Below are 21,561 nucleotides of genomic sequence, written 5' to 3'. Positions count from 1 at the left end.
ACTTCACCTTTCTTGAATCTATTGTTTTCCCAAAATTATGGGAATCAAAATACCTTATTATATAAACCAGCCACGTCAGAATAGGCAGGAATTGTAGCCTGCATGGCTTTTTGTGGTAAGATTTAGCTCTGTTTTGTGGATTCATTGACCCACAGAACTTGGCTTTTTGATGCCTCTTCATGTGCAGGCAGATTCAGCAAACCCACTGGAGGACCCACTGTGTTTCAGCACTGAGTAGGACATGAGTGAATCCAGGTTCTAGTGTCCAAGGAGCTTACACTCGAACAGCGAAGGAGACATTACAAACTTCTAAGTGACACACTGCCTCAACAGTGAGTCTGCAACTGTTCATAAAGGGGCTGAGGAAATTCAGTGGAAGAAGCAGTTAGTTTCAACTGGAAGTTGAAAGAGGTAGCATTTGAGGTGAGCCTTGAAGAGTGAATAGGATTTAGATTCAGAGGAATGAGAATATGAAGGGCACCTGGTTGAAGGCATGGGGGTCCAAGGTGCACTGGAGAACAGAGTGGTGGTCCCCAAGGTGAGGGGCATACTGTGGGGGGGGGGCGGGGTGTCATCAGGAACAAGGCTGGACAGGGAAAATCATGGGCAGCCTCTTTGGATTTAAAATTTTATTCATTAAGTAGTGGAGAACCACTGAAGTCTTTGGAAAGAGAAATGACTTGTGTGTTTGGGAGGAGATTGAAGAATTTAGTTTCTGGAAGCAGAGGGACTGGTTTTTGCAGCCATTCAGGCCAAGTAAGGCTAAGGCAATGGAAATGAAAAGAGAGGAATCTTGTAACAGGGGGAATCAGCAAGCTTAGGTGACTGCTTTGGAGTTGGAAGGTGGGAGTAGAGGGAGTGAGCAGAAGTTTGAAAGTCTAGAACAGAGGGGAGGTGCTTTCTTGGGATCGAATGGTAGAGGAGTCTCATTGGGCTTACCCACATGTCAGCAGTCTGTCCACACTCCAAAGTCCAGCACAGAGGTGGAAATTGAGACCTGAAGTTGAGGCTTGAGTCAACACTAAAAAGACCTGGAAGCCACAGACAGAAGTAGTGATGATGGAAGTTGAGGCACCAGGGCCATTATCCAGGGAGATAGAGATAAGAAGAGACCTAAGACAGAACGTTGGGCAAGAACCACATGAAGAAAGGGACAAAGAGGAATCAGCAAAGGGAAGAGAGGACAAAGAGTATGGAGGATGTACTTTAGAGGCAACATATTCCAAACCTACTACTCCTGACTTCAACCCTAGGCAAGACACTGAACCTTTCCTCCAGAATAGAGATAAAAGTAGCCATCTTGGGGGTGGTGGAGGATTCAGTGTCTACAACCCTGAACGGCGTTTAGTATAGTTGTTCCCCTTCCTGCAGGAGGCAATCCAAGATCCCCAGTGGATACCTGAAACTACGAATAGCATGGAACTCTTTTTGTATTTTACTCCAACAAGTGATCTTAGCAACTTCAGTTTATGACTTTTCCCCAGAGTTGGGCGTGTAGCTCACTAGTAGGGCCCTTGCCTAGCATGCACAATGCCCTGGGTTTTATTCCCAGCACTGCAAAATTTAAAAATGAATAAAACATTTTTTTCTTTCCCTATTAACTTTTGCCTTTTCATGTTAAAGAAAGCACTTTATGGCTTCTCTTTGGCATATTTGTATGGTCAGCATCACTACTCTTGGCCCCTTACTAAGTAAAATAAGGGTTACTTGAACACACAATCAGTACCTCTACAGTCATTGTGATAAGTAAGATAGCTCCTGAGTGACTAAGAGGCAGGTGATGTATACAGCATGGGTAATGCACTGGATGAAGGGATGATTTGTGTCCCAGATGGGATGGAATGAGACACTGAGAGATTTCAACACCCTACTTGGAATGGTACACAAGGTAAACCTTATAAAGTGTTTATTTCTGGAATGTTCTCTTTAATATTTTTGGATTGCAGTTGACCATGGATAACTGAAACCGAAATGACAGATAAGCGGGGCTACCATGCATGCTCACTCCTCTTCCCCGTAGAATCCTAGAGAGGCATGCTACGAAGAGAATGACCTTCCCGTGCTTTAGGGAAGGCATGGTCCTTTGTAAAGGACCATGAGACATCAGATTCGGTCACCAGCAGGTGGGCAGGGTGGGGAGCAGGTCCTGAAGAAGGCAGGCAGCGGGGTGCTAGGATGAGGGGAAGTGGAGGCAGTGAGAACGGTGGGCCCAGGTTTCCCTTGCAGCTGTTCAGCAGTGTGTGTGGGTTGGGGGTGGAAAATGGACTGGAAGAGGAAGCCGAGGGATCATGGGAAGGGCGCTGTGGCTGCTGGCATCAGGGAAGCCTGCTGGCATGTTAAGAGAAGTGAACTGGTTCCTCACAAATCCTTTTTCTCTTGGACTTGGCACTGGGGCTATTGTTCCGACGTGCCTGCTGAGGGGCTCACGCCTGTCATGTGAGAGAGTGAAACCGTGGCTTGGGGTGGTGTTCTACATTTCGGAGCTATTCAGAAAGAAGAAAAGGAATCCTTCTTCCACATACAAACTGTTTAAGTTTGAAGGACGTTTACCATGTCCCCAAAGCTCTCTAGGTCCCAGGTCTGTCAGGGAAGCCATTGTGACGCAGTTTCCCAGCAGTCGGCCCTCTTGGTTGCTTCCTCCTGGCCGCAGGACTGTTGGGCAGCCTCCCTCTCCAGGTGGCTCCCCCGGAGTTCTCTGCTGAGGACATGGATTGCTACTTACTTTCAGAGAATGCTTCTATAAATACACTAGAATGTTCCATTCATTTTTGGCTAAATTTTCATCCTTAGGGAAGTCTCCATGTGCTACTCATTTTTTGGTAAGTCCAGGGCTGCTCTTGGCACAGAAAAGGTGCCTAATAAATAGACTGAACACTACCTTTGGGTGGATTGGAGCTTCTGGTTTATTCAGTCCCTTGGCTTTCTTTCACACAAAATGCTGTGTAGGCTTGTCCCTGCCTCTGGCACTTTCTGTGCTGAGTTTTTTCCACTGAGGAATAGGGTATATTTTTGTTGATTCCTAATAAATTTTGAAAAGCCCTCCTTGTATGCTTTTAAGTTGTGATTCTTTATTCCATGCATTAGGAGTCCTTTCTACTTTTGTGATCTTTGACCTTACCACTTCATTGATCAAAATGATGACCTGGCTCTGAAACTGAGCCCCACCGTGCATACTAGAGGCCCTTCTTTAGACCGACCTCAACACTTTAGAGTACTCCTCAGCAGCTGCAAGACGACTCTAGTCTCCATTATCCGTTTCAAATTTCTCTGTGAAAGGTGAATGTGAGAGAATTTATTAAATGCTTGTCGAAATCCAGATACTGACCACATATTACATGTCTTTCTCCTGCTCCTCTGATGTCTCCCACTACCTAAAAGATGAAAGGAAGCTAAATTGGAGAAGATTTCTCCATCTTTTGAAGAGTCAGTCCTGCCTCATTATAAGTAGACAGCATAAGATGATGTGAACTGGTGAAAACCACAAGGAAACAGATAATAGTCACCATGTTCAAATAATTCATTTTACCATGAAGCTGCCACTTCCAGTGAAAGTATTTGGGTCCTATATGACACATACCTCCTCGGTTTAGATGTGCTTAATTTTGTGGTTCGGCGTTCGGTTTGTGTGGTGATTCCTTTCATGTTGGTGGTGTTTGAGTTGCAGTGGAAATTCTGAAAGGGTCGTTTGTGTATAGTGCATGATACCTGTGGAAATTTAATTCTTGTTGATGGTGATGTGGACAAGAATGAGTAGAAAGCATTAAGTCTTCAAGAACGATTTTAGATTTAAGGCACATTTTGAAAAATATTGAAATCTGAGAGGGATCTATTGTCTATAAAACAAGTGTGTTTACTCTAATTGTGTTTTCTTTCTATGCCTGATGGTCTAGTTAAAAGAGAAACCAAAATCTTGTATTCTGATGCAGAATAATAACTGTAATATATTGTTAAGTGAAAAGTGTATAGTACCCCATTTATTTATTTATTTATTTTGGCACCAGATATTGAACCCAGGGATGCTTAACCACTGAGCCACATCCCCAACCTTTTTTAATATTTTATTTAGAGACAGAGTCTCACCAAGTTGCTTAGGGCCTTGCTAAGTTGCTGAGGCTGATTTGAACTCACAGTCCTTCTGCCTCGGCCTCCTGAGCTTCTGGGAGTATAGGTGTGTGCCACTACACCTAGCATATCCTACCATTTATGAGGGAAAAAAAATGGATGGAGAAATTGATAATTACCTGAAGAGAGGGTGCTGGTGGCTGGGGGACAGAGCCTTTAGTACTTTTCCGAATTGTGAATGGGATGAATGTATTACTTAGCATAAAGAAATAATAAATGCATAAGGTAAAACAAACTGAACTTGAGGAAGCAGTGTTTCATAATCATCCTTTTCTTTTAAGGCAGATGGGCTCTGGAAATAGGTGGCCCATTCATCTATAAGATGTCAGCCTGTCTTCATAAGGGTGTTGAGTGGTTAAGGCAGGAGTGCTTGGGCCCCTGTCCCCTGGATCTTGAGAAGAAATGACAGTTAGAAACCAGCCAGCTCTCTCCCTGTTACAACAACCGTTTGCAAGAAGGGAGGGGCTCTCCTCCACTGGACAAAGTTCAGGGGAGGACTGAAAGACATTCCTGGACACAGACAGGGCTGCTGTTGAATCTGTGTCATTGCCGGAGGAGGCCCTGCAGGACAGAAGGATTGGGATGCAGCAAGCAGAACCCTTGCTACTGCGTCCTCTGTCAGCCCTATCAGTCCCCAGCCACGTAGGTCTGCATGCTGAAAGTTCTTTTTTGCCAGGGGCGAGAGCTGGCAAAATATGGGACCAATCTTTTTCGTAGTATCTGTGTTTTCTTTTTTTGTACACTCAGTGAGTGGGCTTTGTAACATGATTCTTTTCAGATGCAAGGACCAGAAAAAGAGTTTCAGTTGTCCAACTCTAAAGGGAATTGGCTCATATTAGAGAGAGTTCCAGAATCCAGAAGTAGGACTGACTTCAGAGGAGATTTGATTCAGACTTCAGGACATCCGTCAGCTCTATCCTGTCTTTCACTCTGTCTTCCTCTAAGTGTTAGTTCCTTCCTTCTCAGGGTAGTTGAAGTGTTGGAACAGTTCCAGATTTTGTGCCCATGGCATCCAGGGGCAGAGGGAACACTGTTCCCGATTGCTCCAGAGGCCTCGTGGATTTCACTGCATCTCCTGGGCTTGAGTTGGTGGTGATGCGCCCCTCCCTGAACCAATGGGATATGCCTATTGGCTTGTCATCGAATCTCAAACCTGCTTTAACTTCAAGAAATTCTGATGTCATTGGTCTTGGAGGTGTTACCTATGCATGGTATTTTAAGATGCTCCCTGGATGATTCTCATTGTTCAAATGACCCAATGCAAAGGAGAACTCAGTGGAGATATTTGGGACATTGCATTATTCACTTACTCTTTGGAGTTGAGGGGAATATATGGGGTAGGCTGCTTGCCCACTGCACAGGTGGATGTCCTCAGATGTCTTTTGAGTACATCTTTTACCTTACAACCAGGGTCACTCTGTTTAGATCCTCACCTAAAGTTTGGAGATGAGGGAAGTGGCCAACTTCCCCTCCATTTCTTTCTTCTCATGTTCTTTAGAGACCTTCTTATCTCACTGCAAGCTTTCCTAGTATTTCCTAGTTGGTTAGTATTTAACCCAACACCTTTCTGTCCCTCTCAATCTCAAACCACCCATGTCTCTAGAAGCCCTCAGGACAGGACTCTGGGAATCACACTGCGTCCATGTCTTACGACAGCAGTACAAAGAGCAAGAATCTTATCAGCGAGCCTGTTAAGGTAATTAAGATAGCATTAATTTGTTTAGACACTTGGGTTAAAGCCTAAGAGCTACTGTGTTTTAGCCCAGTTGTTTTATCCAAGTCTAGTCCATCTCATTTGCAGGGTGGACTACCAGGAAGTTTTTGTGCTGCAGTCACGGGGAATTCTGAGCAGATCCAACAGTTGGTTTGGTTGGCATGATGTGCAACTTCCATTTCCCAGTCCAGAAATAGGCTACTTGTTGCTAACCTGTGGCAATTGAGACAAGTGTTTAATAGGCACCAATAAGGCTAATTGGCTCCATGAGGTGGTATACAGGCTATGCTTTCTTGTCATAGTCGCCTGTGCAGTAGGCCTCCCTGGGCAAGTGTATCATGCCATTCCTGTGTACTTCAGGGGTACAGAAGAATAAGACACCTTGGGAATGTATTGCTGCCATAAACTGATACACAGTGTTTTTTGGATGATGACACCCGAGGGTCATATCATGTGTACTTGTGAGGGCCAGGTTCCTAACACAGTAGGCTTACTTGTAAACTGAGGTATTCTCCCTCCCCCAAGGGGTCAGTAAGGCAGACCACCAGGGTCTTACTTGTACAGTCCATGACCTACTAATGCTCTTCATCTCTGATGTGACGTCTTGAGGAGCCAGCAGCCGTAAATTGTTACTTGTGTCCCAGGCTGGTTTAAAAAAAAATGTGCAGTAGAAGTGTCTTTGATCTGTAACCTCAACGCTGGTGGCCTTTGGTGTTAGCAGCTGCAGGGTGCTTCAGGACACTGATGTCTGGGTTTCTCATTTAGTGTCCTCAGTGCCGCAGGCTGATGAGCAGCCCACCCCTGCATAGAGGTACTCTGCGTCCAGGACGCCTGTTCCAGCAGGCCGTTCAGTCTTTCAATTAGTCCAGCTCCTGTTGGATCGAATGGCAGGTGGAAAATCCATAATGCATCCACTGCAGTGGTCTTGAGTCCACTGCTGTATGACATTGCTTGTGAAATGGGTTCCTTGGTCACTCTCAATCACCTGCCGTGTGCCATCCATGGCACTCAGATCGGTCCCTGATTGGCTCTTCTGCTGGGGGAGGCTTGCATCAAGCCTGTACCCGTGTCCACACAAGCCAATGCATAGTTGGCCCCTTCCGATAATGAGAGAGGGCTCATGTAGTCCAGCCACCATCGCTGAAGAGGGACGTCACCTCACTTGATACGCCTCTCAGTGGCATCAGGTTGTTGTGGGTAGCACTGAGAGCAGGCGAGGCAGCCCTGGCATGCAGCAACACCCAGACCTCTTTATGGGCAGTCCCGTGTGTCACGGCTGCCCACGTAGTCTTTTGTCCTGCATACTTTAATTGGGGCTGTAGCCAAGTGGCAGTTTGCTCTGCTGGGTCTTCTCCAGCCATCTTATCTTCACTAGTTGTGCGGCCTTGACTGGTGCTTCCCCTGGGGTGGGCTTCAAAATGAGAAGAACAGCGTATGTGGCACCCAGCGGTCTTGCCAACAGGCTAGAACATTCCTCCACCCCCTTCCATAACTGTGATCCAAATTCAGTGGCAGTCTTATGTCTCTTAATTCACTGCCGTAAGTCCCATCCAAAGCCATCTGGAGTGACATGGATGGTAAGCTCAGCAGTTTTCAATATACCTAATATTTAAAGGGTTTGTGCCTGTTTTATTGTTCATTTGTGCTGATTAAAAGGTCAGTCCCGTCCCAGGTTGAACCCCTCCTATACAGATTACATAGGGGTCATAATGACTGAGCCAGATGAGGGACGAAAGCCCTTCAGTAACCCCTTAGCCCACAAATGGATGTATTTGCTTTGCTGTGTTAGGAAGTGGAAACAGCTGAACTTTGTCTCACCTGAGGTCTAAAACCTTTGTCCTGTCTGACCAAACAGCACCCAGGAATTTCACCCATAAGCCAGGGCCCTGCAGTTTGTCAGGGTTTACAACCCACCCTCTCCCTTGCAAACGAGTCGGAAGGGCCGGGGAGCCTTGGTGAGATTGAGAGAGAACTGGATCTGATCATTTTGTAAACAAGTGTACGAGCAGAGGTCCACCAGGTTTGTTACCATTCTGTGACACACGATGGGGTGATGGAGAAACCTGGAGGTAACATGAACATCTCACGTGAAGGCAAGGGGAATTTGACTCTCCAGGACTCCATCTACAATAAAGCCCGAGGACACAGTGACACGTTTCCAGTGGAGTGCTGAGCTCCTGTGGCCTAGTGGCAATGCTGGGAGGGGCTGTATAAAGTGGAAGTGTCACTTCTTTAATTCCCTGTAATCCACTGTCAGTCTACCACGTTCTATCCTGCTTTCTCATGGGCCACAGGAGAAAAGAACTCTGGATTGAACAAATTAGGTTTACTTTAGCCAATCTGCATATCATCTCCATTATCTCTTGATAGCCCTCCAGGAGCTGATACTGTTTGGTGGCAACAATTCTTCTGGGCACAGGGAAGTCAACAGGGGGTGCTTAGCATGTCCTCTTAATATTGGCTTCGCAGGTGACATGTTCAATCTCCCGGCAACCAGAGCTCCCTTATGGTAATTTGTAGACATTTACCCCACAAGATGTCAACATTGATTATATATTTAGGAACAGGAGCTATGAACACTGTGTCAGGGAAGGGTGGCAGGTGTCCAAGCTGCAATGTTGATGTTGCAGTTGGATTTTTCACTGTTTTTCCTCTTTATCCATCAGAAGCCGTTCATCTGCCTGAGAATTTGTCAGTATTGTACATGTCCTAGTGTGTGCTTGGCTCCTATGTCCGCCAGTGCTGTTTCTCTGAACACTTTTTGAAGACTAGTGCATTGCCAATTCCTTACATGATCTCCCATCCAGACACATGACCCCTGAACCTTGACCTTTTCCCTAGTTGTCCCTTGCCAGGGCTCAAAGTCCCCTGGGGAAGCTGAGGCTCTGCTTTCCTTACATCTCCTAGTAGGAGAGGCTTATCTTGGTCCCTTTTTGGAGTAGGAGTCCATTCCACCTTTCTGATCACCTCCCTTTATGTTTCCTAACGAGTACCAATGGCTGAAACCTCTTGTCCCTTGGCAATTGCTTCCATAACAGTACCAGGGAGGCATTAGGTTATTTCTCTGTTTTCTTTTCACCTCCTCCTACAGTCATTAAGTCCATGTGCATCTGTTTACGGGACACTCAGAGAGGTTCTTCTGGCTTTGGTGGGGTTTTACAGACTCCTGTTTTCTGCTGCAATCTGTCTCCCCCCATCTGCTGCTTGCTGGAGGGGCTGCCCTACTACCGGGGATAATATTGACACCAGGGCTCTGCAAGTGGACGGAGGGGCTGTGTGCAACACTACATCCCTCATTCTAGTAGTAAGCCATGCTGTCCTGACCTGGGCAAGGCTGCACATAATAACATGTTTCATTCCCAGTTCCCGCAAATAGCTCTGTAGTTCTTCCATAGTCCGGGGGGCTTCTGGGCATAGGAATGTCTCCTGACTCTGGCCAGATATTGTCTAGTGGCGAGAAGCTAGTAATGACCCCACACTTGCATCAGTGGTACTAGCCTGAAGCTGCTGAGGTAAAGCAGGGTGAGCAGTTACTGAAGCCACTTCAGACAATTCAACGTGATTTACCGTTATCCAGTCTGCTCCAGTGTCCCACGAGCGGAGCAGCGACGCAGGCACACTTTCTTTTGTTTTCTGCTTGAGCTTGGATCCCAGTTCAGCAGGGGTGTAGGGTCTCGTGGTGATATGTAGGCATCTCTGGAGCCAGAAACATCTGAATCAGCCCCCACAGGCCACTGCTTCTGGGTCTTGAACTTTGGGTTCATCCCTCACCTCGCCTCTGTAATATCTTCATGTTCTACCTCAGCTTCTGAGTCCTGGAACTAGTGGATTCCCCAAGTGGCTCCCACATCTGCCCTGATGCAGGTTCTGGGCCCATAATGTCTCCTGAGTGTAGCATAACAGCATGCCGTGATCTGCAGGCATGCATCTGCAAGTTCTCAGCGCTTCAACAGCAGATCCTTACAATCACCCTGCACCAAGGCACCTCTTCTAGTTTTAACTCTTCCTAAGCTGAATAGCTCGCTCCTGTCTGTGACCGACTTTAGTACACACAGCAGGAGTCTTGCCACCACGGACTGGCATTCTTTGTTTCCTTTTGCTTTCCCACAATTACTTCTTTGGGTGCTGCTTCCAACACTTGCATCCCCCCCCCCCAACCCCCACTCATGTGATGGTCCCCATCCCTCCAATAGGGAAGCCACCTCCAGCCACATTGAGACCAGCCCAGGATTCCCTCTGCAGATTCCATGGACTTTCCCAACTCCGGAGTCAACTCAGCACCTTTCTCTTTGGGATTCTGCCAGTTATGTTAGTTGTTCAACCCCAGGGCTGCAAACATCCGAATAGAAAGGAAGAGCTTGGAGGACTCAACAGAGAGGTTTCAGATATTTTATTAGCCACTCACTCCTCAGTGACAGCAGGGACCAACATACAATGGAGGGCCACACCGTGCCTATAAACAGGGAATATATTGAATAGGTGCATGCCCATTGCACAGGTGGATTTTCTCAGATGTTTTATGAGTACATCTGTTACTTTACAACCAGGGTCACTCTGTTTAGATCCTCATCTAAAGATTGGAGATAAGGCCAGACATGGTGGTGCATGCCTGTAATTTCAGTGCCTGGGGAGGCTGAGGCAGGAGGATCACATGTATGAGGTCAGCATCAGCAACTTAATGAGATCCTGTCTCAAAGTAAAGAATAAAAAGGGCTGGGGTATGCTCAGGGGTTAAGCACCCCTGTGCCAATCCCCAGTACCAAAAAAAAAAAAAAAAAAAAAAAAAGAATAAAAAAATGAAAAAGATTGGAGATAAGAGAAATGATAGCTCTCTCTCCATTTCCTTCATTACCATATTCTTTTGGTGACCTCCTTATCTCACTGCAAGCTTTCCTAAGCACTGATTAGTGTTTAAGCCAACACTCACATATATCTAAAGCTGAATTTATTGACATCAGTCCATCAGAGTTTACTTAGAGGTGCAGACACAATTGTTCTCCAGAGAAAAATCTGAATGAAGGAGAAAATAGATGTTGGGGAAGCAAACATCATATTTCTACTTTGACAGACACATCAGCATCCCCAGTATATATACCCTCCTTCTTCCTTCCTACTGGGACCCCACTTTTGTGGGGTGAATCCCGATTGGTCTAAACTGCTGTTGAGAGAGAGACAGAGACGGAGACGGAGACTAGACACACAAACACACACACACACACATACAGAGAGAGAGAGAGAGAGAGAGAGAGAGAGAGAGAGAGAGAGAGAGACAATGAGCTGAAGCAAAGGAAGAACAAATTACTCTTTGGCCATATGGGACAGTCTCACCAAAGAAATTTAAAGGATAATATACAAGAAACTGGAAGTGTAACCAGGCACGGTAGCAGGTGCCTAAAATTCCAGCGGCTTAGGAGGCTGAGGCAAGAGGATTGAGAATTCAAAGCCAGCCCAGCCCCAGCAATGGCAGGGCACTAAGCAACTCAGTGAATAAAATAAAATACAAAAAAGGGCTGGGGATGTGGTTCAGTGGTAGAGTGCCCTGAGTTCAATCCCTAGTTCCAAAAAAAAAAGAAAAAGAAATTGGAAGTGTAAGCCTATTATTTGAAACTGTAGAATAGACCACCACCAAAAAAAGACAAAATGTTCAAACATAACTACCTCTAAGGAATAAGATTAGAAAAAGAGAATGAGAAAGGAAACTTGTAGCTTTTATTTTATGTCAGTCTTTTCTCTGAATATTTATTTCTATGTGCTTACATTATTTTTATACCTAAAAATAAATTGGTCTCCTTTGAAGTTGCTCCTAAGAGTTTAAGATGATTTAAAATATACAACTTATTATTAAAGCACATTTTAAAAATGTATAAATCATATTTTTAAAGTTATTTTTAATTGATAAATAAAAATTGGATATGTTTATTACACACAACATGATGTTTTGAAATACGTGTACATTGTGGAATGGCCCAATCAAGCTAATTAACATTTTTATTACTTCACATAGTTATCATTAGATCACCTTTTTAACAGGAAATAAAAATCATTTGTTAATTGTCCCAGTTATCTACAACCTCACAGTAAGATAGTATATTTAAGAATCAAATGTTGTTTCTTAAAATACTTAGTTGACAAGTGAAAATTGTATGTATTCAGGAAGTGCAGTGTGATGATTTGCTGTCTTTATACCGTGTATAATGATTACCACAGTCACATTAATTAGCATATCCATTACTAACCATAATTGTTATTGTGAGTGTTTGGGGGGGTGTGAGAGCATGTAAAAATCTGCTATTGTTTCAAATTTCAAGTAAACAAAACAGTGTTATTAACTGTTGTCACCAGGCTGTGTATTGGCACAATATCATTGCAACATAACACACAATAGCCAAGATACACAATCAGTCAGTATTCATCAACGGATGAATACATGCACACACTGAAATGTTACTCCATCTTAAAAAGAAGAAAATCCTGTCATTTGCAACAATGTGGATGGACTTAGAAGTTGCTAGACTAGGTGAAATAAGCCAGACACAGGCAGACAAACACAGCATGGTCTCACTTATATATGGAATCGGAAAGGTCAGGTCATAGAAGCAGAGAGTAGAATGGGAACTACCAGGGGCTGGGGGTGGGGGAAATAGAGAGATGCTGGCCCGAGAATCAAGCATTTTAATTTTGTGCCCAAGAAAGCGATCTGAAGAACTTCCAGCAGGGCTCAAGGTCAGGGCTCCTGGGGATCCGAGCTGGGGGAGAACTAGCTGTTGATGGTGGCATGAGATTGAGGTTGCGCTGCCTTTCATGTTGTTGCCTCAACCTTCTTATCTAGCAGCTCTAATCTGATTTGGCCAAAACAAGAGAGGAGAAAAACCCCAAGAATTCAGCTATAAAGGTCTTCAGTTCTTAATCTTTAATGACATGTTTTTCAATTTGACTTGGTTCCCAGGTCTTTTGTGCAGTTAACTCTGTATCATTTCTTTTGCTACACCTTTGTTAATTTAGTCGTTAAAATCAAGGGCCACTGGATCACATTGACTGCAATATATTATTTCAGAAATTATGGCAAAACAAATTATTTTAGAAAATAAGACTTTCAATGTCTAGTGGAATTAAATTGAATTCACTTATGAAGAATGGTTAACTGATCTTTAATTGTTATTTTCAAATTATCCTAAGCTTTAAAGATGAACCATTACAATATAAAAATTGTACATCAAAAGACTTGCTCTGCCAGGCACGGTGGTGCCCACCTGTAATCCTAGCAACTCAGGAGACTGAGACAGGAGGATCACAAGTTCAAAGCCAGCCTCAGCAACTTAGCCAGACCCTAAGCAACTTAGTGAGACCCTGTCTCTAAATAAAATGTAAAAAAGGGCTGTCTCTTTAAAAATATAAAAAAGTGGCTTAATAATTGAGTGCCCCCTTGGTTCAATAAAAGAAAGACTTGTTCTCTACTACCAGGAAGTAGGTGAATTAGGTTATATTTGTTGCTGTTTTGTTTTTTTAAAACATATGGAGAAACATAGTTGGGCAAGATTTTGTACATCCCCATTCCTCATTTGCTGTTTTTAGATTTGTTGGGCTCATATGTTTAAGAGGAAGTCACATTCTTTTCTTATGATTTATTTTATCAAATGCCAATTCTTAGGTAAAACACTTCCAAAGCTTCCACTGATTTTAGAGCTTTATATGTTGCTCAGAACTTCTAGATACTCTATATGTTTATTCATATTTATTCTGTCAAAAGAAAACTATAATGGTGTGCATATATGAAATGCCTAGTTTCAGTCCACTGATCTTAACAAGTACCTATCACTGCAAGTTGCCTATGAGCCACACTGGGGAGAGTGGGATCCAATGATGCACCATGTACAGATCTATTCTTAGTAGATTTTAAAATCTTGTACTGTTAATTCGGTATATGTTGCATCTGTCAGAGTAACGACACACTGAATGAATTTGTATAGCATTCAGCGTGGGTATTTAGGAATAGCAAAATAATTGGTAGATGGACAACCAGAAGGAAGCATCTGGATGATACAAGGATGAATGGATCTCTGAAAAATAGATTTGTCTACACTTAGAACAAGGCCTGAGGCATCGGCCCAAGGAACCAAGGAAAACTAATAGAGACCTTTAATGACGAGTTAGTGAAGCCACCTAGTGGCTGGTTACTTGTGTTAAGGTGTGTGGACATGAAACTGCTCTGTGGATTGATTGAGGGTCTCTAATCAAGTGTAACTAAGGTTCTGATCACTTTTCACTAAGTCCAGAAAATAAGGTCAGTTTTATTGAGGATAATCATGATGCTTTGTTTATAGTCTTTTATTCAAAAAGGATTCAAGGCAACTTACATGAAAGTACAGGAATGTAGCGCAAACTGGAACATGAGAACAAAAACGGAAAAGGTAATAATAAAGACATACAAAGCAGCCCCCAAATAGTAGTCATTAAAAAAAAATGCTTCTTAAATCCTACATCTTTTTTAATGAAAGGACTCTAAATTTCCGACTAAAATTAGAAATGGATCAGTTATAAAGTTTAATGTCCAGAAGGCTGAAGCAGTTTTTAGGAAAAGTAAAATTCCACTTGATGCCGAGAGCAGAGACATTTTTCTTATGAACATCCCAAGGAATGAGCTAAGTATAATGGATCGTATGACATTCTCCTCTTATGTAGAAATCATTCTGGATCTTGGGGAATTTTTTTTTTTTTTTTAAATTGCATCTCTCCTGATTTGGAGAAGACTGTGCCCTGCTCTTCATTTGAAGGGCTGATATTAACGAGTCAAGCCTCACAGTAAGCCTTAGGGCACAGGTAGCAGGATTGCTGTATAGCAGATGAGGCAACTGAGAGGCAGTCTGCTAAGAATTTCCCTGTGGTCAGCTCTGAAAAATAGAGATTTGTCTACACTTAGAACAAGGCCCGAGGCATCAGCCCAAGGAACCAAGAAAAACAATAGAGACCTTTAATGATGAGTTAGTGAAGCCACCTAGTGTAAATAAATAGTGAACTGCCATCCAAAAGTCTGGGTCTTTTCTAATACGCTCTGCTGAGTGGTCAATGAAGTATGTAAAAGGTCCATCTAATGAAGAGGAGATTACTCATGTTTTTCCAGTCTGTGGGGAATTGGAAAGAGGAAAAGGTATACTCTATAAAAGGACTGTTCTTTTTAAATAAATCTCCATTTCCATGACATTTTAAAGGTATACTTAGCTCAGTGAAGATTCTAATGCTCCTAAAAGATTTAACCTCTGTATTGGGACCAGTGTGAAGGCTTAACACACAAGACTGATGAAGAACTTTTCAGAACAATAGCCTGTTAATGGCTCACTGAGTTCTTGAAAGATTCATCCTATCAAGGGAAAATAAATAAGCGTGGTGCTGAGCTTTAATGTAGAAAGCATTGACTAGGAATCAAGATGCTTGGGATTCCCAGGTTCAGGCATTTCTGGTAACAAAGGGAGCTTCTGGGGGAGTCAGCTTTCTCGTGAACTTTGCAGTGAGACTTGGGTTCAAATACCAATCCTAATACCTGTGAGCAGGATGACATCGAATTAGTTAAGCTCTTTGAGCTTCTATTTCTTCATCTATCAATTGACTTAAATACAGGGATTGTATTAGTCATTTACCAAATGCAGATAATGTGCCTTATATATCTTTAATCCTTACAACAATCTTAGATGGAATATTTACCATTGTTAACCCCATTTTGCAGGTGAGATCACTGAAACTGAGAGAATAATAAAGTGAAGAGTAATATACTTATGTGAAATGCCCCATCACCTTGTACTGAGCAGATTCTGCAGAAATGGTAGCTGATGGTATTCCTGCTGGCTCTGTCTCATCCATCCTTTTCTCTTCTTGTAGGCATGCTTTGAAGATTAGTCAAGAGGGAGATCATTTGTTACAGCAACATGACACTCAGGAATGAGGTAGAGGTTTAGGCCAGAGGGTATAAATAACACCGAATTTTAATTTTCTTACAGGAGTGGCAAAAACTCAACTATGATATCTATGCCCTGCGGCAGATTCGAAGGGAAGTGAGAAACAGATGGAAACGCATTTTAGAAGATTTGGGTAAGTCTGAAAGAAATTGTGAAATGGTAAAAATAACCAGTTGTGATCATTACTCTTCAGTTTTTCCATCATTTTACAAAAGGAATGCCAGTAATTGACTAATGAAAACTACCATGTACTAATTATTTTCCCAATCCTGCTCTCATATCCTCAAGCACAAACCTCTGATGTTTCTGTTTTCAGCAGCCCATGTCTTGAGGACATAGTCTGCCATGTGTCACTCCATCTGTCCCCATACAGGGTAGCACAGGGCAGTGGAGTCACATGGACAGTACTATTCACTATTTTCCCACAGGACATTGACTTAGGTGGAGATGTTTGGCCAGTTAGTAATAGCTTTACAGATGAGGCAGGTTGGGACACATCTGTTTGTAAGAGAGGCAGCAAGACTTGGTACAGAATTTCAGAACAAGTGGAAGGAAGAAAAGTTTCAAGGTTAGAAAAAACCCCTGGGGCATTAGAGTAAATATCAGATAATAGTTTTTGTGTATTCTGTCAGGTTGTGATGTAAGCATGGCTCCTACATCATAAAATCAACCTGTTTTAATGTTAACAAAATGAATTCATCAGTTTTGAAGTCCTCGAACCTTCTGCTTTGAGGGTGCATGATGTCTTCACTTGCCAAAAGTGGGGTGCTATGCTGACAGCCCTTGTTGCTTTAGGGGAATGCCTTGGGTTGAGGCATTAATAGTCTTGAATTAATAGTCTTATTTTTGCAGTTAAGCTGTTCTCTGAAGGTTTAAGTCTTTGGGCCTTTTCTTCCTTCGAGTAAGTGATTTTCACCAGCCCTCCATATTGCCCTGAGGAGGAAAATCTGGGCTCAGAGAAGTAAGGGTCTGGAGGTGAGGCAAGGCAAGGGGGACCAGAAGGAGAGAACAGGGGCGGAGGCAAGGAGTAGAGAGGACAGGGACGAGGGTTCAAACTACACAAAGGGCAGAAAGCAGTTGGTGGGTGATGTATGAGTTTAACTCTGAGGGAGAAGTTAGCACAGAAAAGCCAATAGGGAGAAACAGCAAAAGCATTTTAGTTAAAGACTCTGCCAGTCACACAGAGCTGGGGAGCCCAGACAGAGTAGTGCCTCTGGCTCAGTTGCCTGATGTTTGTGTACAGTCTGCATTTGGGTCCCTTTTTATCTGCTGCAGTGCAGGGACCTTATTGCAGGGCAGGCATTTCCTAGTGGCTTCTTTGCGTGAAGGGTCAATTTTCCTACCTCAGGTTTTCAAAAGGAAGCGGACTCTTTGTTGTCAGTGACTAAACTCAGCACCATGAGTGATTCTAAAAACACAAGGAAAGCTCGAGAGATGTTGCTGAAACTGGCTGAAGAGACCAGTATTTTTCCAAGAAGCTGGGAGCTTTCAGAGAGATACCTGTTTGTTGTGGTAAGTGGATGTCTTTCTGCATCTGCCCTGATCTTGCTTTGATTTTTGCCTTTTCTAGAATTCCATGTACTCTTCATTCTGACGCCACCAGCCACCATTGCAGGAAGGAGTGGGAGCTCATGCTGCCCTCCGATGCACTGGCTTCCAGTGGCCAGTGGCACCAGAGTCCCCTGAACAGCTTTAAAAATTCAGTTTTCTGGATCACACCAGAAAACTCTTGAAGCTTGGGTGTGGTTCAAGAGTCTGTTTCTCAGTTGATCCTGCTGTGCAGATTTTTGAATGATTTGTAGGTCAAAGAGATGTGAGAGATATTGTTTATATAACTTAAGATTGAAAAGTCACATGGAAGAACTTTGGTGGATTATTTCATAGGTAATCTAAATAAAGGGTTAAGATGTGTTTCTAGGTTGTTGAGAAAATTTGAATAAATGTTTTACTTGCTCATTATTATTTCTAGGGTAGGTTTTGTTTTTGTTAGATTGATTTTCCTATTTACATGGCTTGATTTCCAGCTTGGCAACCATTTTTTTTTCTCTCATTTATTTATTTATTTTGCAGGACCGTCTTATTGCTCTTGATGCTGCAGAAGAGTTCTTTAAAATTGCTAGTCGAACTTACCCCAAAATGCCTGGGGTCCCTTGCCTGGCTGATGGCCAGAAAGAACTACACTACCTTCCATTTCCAAGTCCCTAAAGGAGACTCAATGGGAATCCTTCTACTGAGACTCAACAGCTAACCAAAGTTGGATATTTGCACGTATAAGATTACCAGCAAGTAGAGATCCCTATAAAGATGTTAGGTTTTTGTGAGGACTTCTAAGAAATGTTCCGGTTTTATTGAAGCACCCTGGTGACCTTGCATCTAGAAAGGAAGTTGAAGAGTTGGTCAGTGGGAGAGTTCATTTTGGTAATCAGATTCTAAAAGCCCTTTGTCCCACTCTTGGTTTTGGTTGTACAATAAGCTCTGATCATTAGTCCCTATTCAGGGAGTGAGATATTCCAATTAATAAAGCAATATGATTAATAGAGCTATCATTGAGCCCTCAATAGTCAATAATAAAACATAGGCTAACCCCCTGCCCACCAAATAGTAGGCATTATGTGACCTCTCTTCGATTTGGAAAAGCTTGCAGAACCTTGGAGGGTGTCCCAGGCATCATTCTGGATATCAGTTTTGATTATTCAGAGGTATAGATGAATCAGATGGTAGAAAGTCCAAGGACAGCTGCTCAGAGGTGGGTTTCAACTAGAATGGCCTTGAGGAGAACTTCCTGCTGCTACAGATGAAGAGTTCTGTCTTCACGTGAGGTACATGCATCTTAAAACCCTCAACTTTGTTATCTGGTGACTTCATTTTTGCATATTGTCCCTGGCATTTAACCAGGATAGCACCTGTAAACTGAAGCATGTGACCTTCACTTTCTTCTTTTGTTTTTACTGTTTCCAACTTGTCAGCCAAGAGTGTCACCTGCCCAGGGAGCACCCATGTAGACCTGCAGGTGTGCAGGCAGCAATGCCCTGAACAAGGCCTCTGCTGGACTTTCTTCGCAGATGATTTTCAGATTGGAGCATGCTATCAGTTGAACTTGCTTCTGTCCACAGCTTCAAAAGTTACTTGCCACTTAAGCAAGGAGCTTGCCAAGAGACTGTGGTTCATTTTTTGAAAAACCTTTAGGGACATATAGGTTTTATCAGTAGATTGCTGAGATCAATGGCAATATTTTTATTTTTTACAGATTTTGCACTTCTGACTTCAGGTTAAAAACTAACTTGTATTAGTCCAGGAAATTGTGACTTGAAATTTTTCATATCCTGATTAACATTTTGGGTAGTGTTCACTATGTTTAAAGTATTTCCTAGAGGATACATGTTCTCCATTTATTAATGCATTATAGGACAATTTAGCTGACGTGTTTCAGGAAAATTCTCCCTAGTTTAATAAGTGAGCTAAATGTTTTATTTAAAAAAATATTTAGTACTTAAACTGTCTCATATTGTTTAAAATTAGCCTGCAGATATTTTCCTCACTTCTGTAGGCTCCTGGAAGATAGCAAAAGAAGCAATAAAATAAAAGACCTTAGAATGTTGTATTGTTTTAATCTCTGCATCAGAATTTGTGTTTTGTCTTTCTTCCTTTTTTCATGTCAAAATACATGAGATTATTTGCATCTATAGAGTTATAAATTGTTATCATAGTTTTTATTTTTGGTAATAAACCAATAAGAATAAGATTGTCTCTGTATTACTAAAATACATGAAATTATCCAGGAAAAATTTTTCAAGGAATTAAATAGCTTCTGTGTTTACTTGCAAGTTGGATGTGTGTTGTTTTTCTGAAAAATAAAAAGAATAGATGTTCTTTCCATAATCTCTTTCAATTAAAGGGCAGAGAAGCTGAGAGGCAGATGGGTTTAAGAACCTCCTGTCATTCTAATCCCAGTCAGGAGGTGGATCTGTGCTGTAATGAGTGGAAAGGGCCAAGTGGGTGAAGGGCTCAGGGGAGCCTGAGGTGGCCACTTCAGAAGTCACAGTGTGCTCAGCAGGACCAGGGGCCGCAGATGTGCAGGGGCTAGAGGGCTTTCCTACTGTTTAATCATCTCCTTGTTGAGTACTTTAGTGTTTCTCAGAGGTTCATCTGTATATGCAGGATGATTTCAAGTGGTAGATGGATGGAAGTGTTTATATTCATTGCTATTTATTTTAGTGTATGCCAGGGGAAAATCCCTGTAACAAGCAGATCAAATACCTGGTAGCGTATTTCATAAATATAATTGCACAGTGCAATAAAGAAAGGCACATTTTCTTTCTCTTAAAAAATATTTTTAGTTGTAGATGGACACAACACCTTTATTTTATGTATTTATTTTTATGTGGTACTGAGGATGGAACCCATCGCCCCACCACGGTGAGACAAGGACTCCACCACTGAGCTACAACCCCAGCCCCAGAAGGCACATTTTCCAAAGAAGCTATCGGTGAGGGGCCCCGGTGTTACTAAGAAGCTCCACAGCAGCTCTGTGGGCCGGATGCTGACAGCAGTGGGCCTACTGGCAGCAAAGGCATGACAGAATGGGGGTCTTGTCAGAGCACCGTGGGCACAATTATCATGAGTGGCCCACAGAGAGCTTTAGAGATGGTTAACAGAACATGGCAAATTAGATGGCTGAACAATAAAAATATTTTTTAGGCCATGCCACTGAAAGGCCTCAAAGATGGATGACCAGGAGGCAGGACACAAGGACCTCAATGAAACCTGATCTCTTGCCGAGTTTTCAGATTTTGCCTACTTTTCAAATCCAGAAACTACTCAGTAAAGGATAACTGGATCCCCAAGAAGGACTTGTGAGTCCATTGCAAGGGTGTATGACAGTATGGTTAATTACTCAGCTAGCTGTACCCTAGGGAAGGTGGCACACAGAGGTCCATGAGGCACAAGGTCCAACTTGAGGTTGCTGCTCAGGTATTATTGTAGTCTGCCTTTCAGAGTGGAGGCAATGGGATTCAGGTAATATATGAACTTTTCTCCCAGGTGTTACTCATAGTAGGTCCACCGGATTCACGAATCTACCCAGTGGTCATCTCCCCACTTCCAGGTAAATAATTGCACTGAACATACTTGGATGTTGGCAGAAGCTCCATTCCTGTCTTGTGGGTTAAAAACTGTCTCACTGGGAAAGCCAGTGGGAACCTCTGATGGTTGTCCACTTGTTTTAGTCAACTTTTTCCACTGCTGGGACTAAAAGACCTGACCAGCACAATTGTAAAGGAGAAAAGGTAAATTCAGGGGCTCATGGTTTCAGAGGTCTCCATCCATAGATAGCAGACTCCATTCCTTGGGGCTTGAGGTGAGGCTGAACATCATGGCCGAAGAGTGTGGCAAAGGGAAGCAGCTCACATTGTGACCAGGAAGTGGAGAGAGTCCACTCACCAGATACAAACATATACCCAAAGCCATGCCTCACTTCCCACCTCCTCCAGTCACACCCTACCACTTCAGTTACCACTCAGTTAATCCCTGTCAGGGGATTAAACCACTGATTGGGTTAAGACTCTCATAACCCAATCCTTTTTTCTTTGAACCTTCTTGCATTATATCGCATGTGAGCTTTTGGGGGACACCACATCTAAACCATAACACCACTCCCTGGTTGAGACAGTAAACGAAAAGCAATATTCCATCCCAGGGAGATGGCGGCCAAGTAAAGTCCATATTATTCAGGCATACTTAGTTTTTATCTAACATTTTTTGTGTTTGTTTCAGGATCCC

General features: G+C 43.0%; 1 protein-coding gene across 1 annotated transcript in view; it reads left to right on the top strand.

Moving 5' to 3' along the window:
- Positions 1 to 19,600, top strand: part of MREG (melanoregulin) — a 62,357-nt gene extending 42,757 nt beyond the window's left edge. Inside the window, exons 3-5 of the mRNA XM_079134640.1 lie at positions 15,826 to 15,916; positions 17,132 to 17,295; positions 17,854 to 19,600. Of these exons, the coding sequence (XP_078990766.1) occupies positions 15,826 to 15,916; positions 17,132 to 17,295; positions 17,854 to 17,988 (390 nt within the window). The 3' untranslated portion in view covers positions 17,989 to 19,600. The remainder of the gene's footprint in view (positions 1 to 15,825; positions 15,917 to 17,131; positions 17,296 to 17,853) is intronic.
- The last annotated feature ends 1,961 nt before the right edge of the window (positions 19,601 to 21,561 follow it).

The sequence above is a fragment of the Sciurus vulgaris genome (assembly GCF_902686455.1).
Source record: "Sciurus vulgaris genome assembly, chromosome: 3".
Classification (NCBI taxonomy): domain Eukaryota; kingdom Metazoa; phylum Chordata; class Mammalia; order Rodentia; family Sciuridae; genus Sciurus; species Sciurus vulgaris.
Note: the sequence above shows the minus strand (reverse complement) of the source record. Positions and strands in the feature narration are given on the sequence as shown.